A 2500-nucleotide genomic window follows, 5' to 3' on the forward strand; every position below is an offset into this window, starting at 1 on the left:
GAAAGAGAGAGAGAAACTACAGTACCAAGGTAGAGGAGAGAGAGAGACTACAGTACCAAGGTAGAGGAGAGAGGGAGAAACTACAGTACCAAGGTAGAGGAGAGAGAGGGAGAATCTACAGTACCAAGGTAGAGGAGAGAGAGGGAGAAACTACAGTACCAAGGTAGAGGAGAGAGAGGGAGAATCTACAGTACCAAGGTAGAGGAGAGAGGGAGAAACTACAGTACCAAGGTAGAGGAGAGAGAGAGAAACTACAGTACCAAGGTAGAGGAGAGAGGGAGAAACTACAGTACCAAGGTAGAGGAGAGAGGGAGAAACTACAGTACCAAGGTAGAGGAGAGAGAGGGAGAAACTACAGTACCAAGGTAGAGGAGAGAGAGAGAAACTACAGTACCAAGGTAGAGAAGAGAGAGGGAGAATCTACAGTACCAAGGTAGAGGAGAGAGGGAGAAACTACAGTACCAAGGTAGAGGAGAGAGAGAGAAACTACAGTACCAAGGTAGAGGAGAGAGGGAGAAACTACAGTACCAAGGTAGAGGAGAGAGGGAGAAACTACAGTACCAAGGTAGAGGAGAGAGAGAGAAACTACAGTACCAAGGTAGAGGAGAGAGAGAGAAACTACAGTACCAAGGTAGAGGAGAGGGAGAAACTACAGTACCAAGGTAGAGGAGAGAGAGAGAAACTACAGTACCAAGGTAGAGGAGAGAGAGAGAAACTACAGTACCAAGGTAGAGGAGAGGGAGAAACTACAGTACCAAGGTAGAGGAGAGAGGGAGGGACAATAATTAGGAGTAGAACCTGCTGGATGCTTTCACAACCATAATTAGGGGTAAAATGTTGACGCCTGGTGTTGATGGTTAAATGTTGAGCCTGGTGTTGACGTCTGGTGTTGATGGTTAAATGTTGAGCCTGGTGTTGATGGTTAAATGTTGAGCCTGGTGTTGATGGTTAAATGTTGAGCCTGGTGTTGATGGTTAAATGTTGAGCCTGGTGTTGATGGTTAAATGTTGAGCCTGGTGTTGATGGTTAAATGTTGAAGTCTGATGTGTTGTTTATCAGATGGGAAGGAGGAGGGTCTTCTGGACAGGAAGAGACAGCTGAACCGTGAGGTCACCACCCTCAGAAATACCTACGAGAGTCTGATGTCCCGCTTCCCTAACCTACGCTTCGACTACAGGTACGCTGTGTGTGGGGTCACCCAGAGAGACTTACAGTAGGGAGTCATTTAGCAGACTCTCTCATCCAGAGAGACTTACAGTAGGGAGTCATTTAACAGACTCTCTTATCCAGAGAGACTTACAGTAGGGAGTCATTTAGCAGACTCTCTTATCCAGAGAGTCTTACAGTAGGGAGTCATTTAGCAGACTCTCTCATCCAGAGAGTCTTACAGTAGGGAGTCATTTAGCAGACTCTCTCATCCAGAGAGACTTATAGTAGGGAGTCATTTAGCAGACTCTCTTATCCAGAGAGACTTACAGTAGGGAGTCATTTAGCAGACTCTCTCATCCAGAGAGACTTACAGTAGGGAGTCATTTAGCAGACTCTCTCATCCTGAGAGATTGTATGCATCCTCAGATAGCCAGGTGGGAGAACCACATCTCAGTCATAGCTACTTTATTGAAGACAAATTTACTGACTATCAGCAACATCAGTGCTAGTAGGGAAAAACAAGATTTAATATCTGTCTCTTTCAGAGCGTGGCTGGGACCGTAGCAGGGTAAAGGGTCTCCTAGCTAACCTGATAACAGTCAGTGACGTGTCTCTGTCTCCCTCATAGTGACCCAGAGCGTGGTTGGGACCGTAGCAGAGTAAAGGGTCTCCTAGCTAACCTGATAACAGTCAGTGACGTGTCTCTGTCTCCCTCATAGTGACCCAGAGCGTGGTTGGGACCGTAGCAGAGTAAAGGGTCTCCTAGCTAACCTGATAACAGTCAGTGACGTGTCTCTGTCTCTCTCATAGTGACCCAGAGCGTGGTTGGGACCGTAGCAGGGTAAAGGGTCTCCTAGCTAACCTGATAACAGTCTCTGTCTCCCTCATAGTGACCCAGAGCGTGGCTGGGACCGTAGCAGGGTAAAGGGTCTCCTAGCTAACCTGATAAGTCTCTGTCTCCCTCATAGTGACCCAGAGCGTGGCTGGGACCGTAGCAGGGTAAAGGGTCTCCTAGCTAACCTGATAACAGTCAGTGACGTGTCTCTGTTTCCCTCATAGTGACCCAGAGCGTGGCTGGGACCGTAGCAGGGTAAAGGGACTCCTAGCTAACCTGATAACAGTCAGTGACGTGTCTCTGTCTCCCTCATAGTGACCCAGAGCGTGGTTGGGACCGTAGCAGGGTAAAGGGTCTCCTAGCTAACCTGATAACAGTCAGTGACGCGTCTCTGTCTCCCTCATAGTGACCCAGAGCGTGGCTGGGACCGTAGCAGGGTAAAGGGTCTCCTAGCTAACCTGATAAGTCTCTGTCTCCCTCGTAGTGACCCAGAGCGTGGCTGGGACCGTAGCAGAG

General features: G+C 48.6%; 1 protein-coding gene across 1 annotated transcript in view; it reads left to right on the top strand.

The window, feature by feature from the left end:
• LOC115190783 (structural maintenance of chromosomes protein 2) overlaps positions 1–2500 on the top strand; it is a 41909-nt gene that overhangs the window by 11104 nt on the left and 28305 nt on the right. Inside the window, exon 12 of the mRNA XM_029748849.1 lies at positions 1060–1177. Within this exon, the coding sequence (XP_029604709.1) occupies positions 1060–1177 (118 nt within the window). The remainder of the gene's footprint in view (positions 1–1059; positions 1178–2500) is intronic.

Source organism: Salmo trutta, unplaced genomic scaffold, assembly GCF_901001165.1.
Source record: "Salmo trutta unplaced genomic scaffold, fSalTru1.1, whole genome shotgun sequence".
Classification (NCBI taxonomy): Eukaryota; Metazoa; Chordata; class Actinopteri; order Salmoniformes; family Salmonidae; genus Salmo; species Salmo trutta.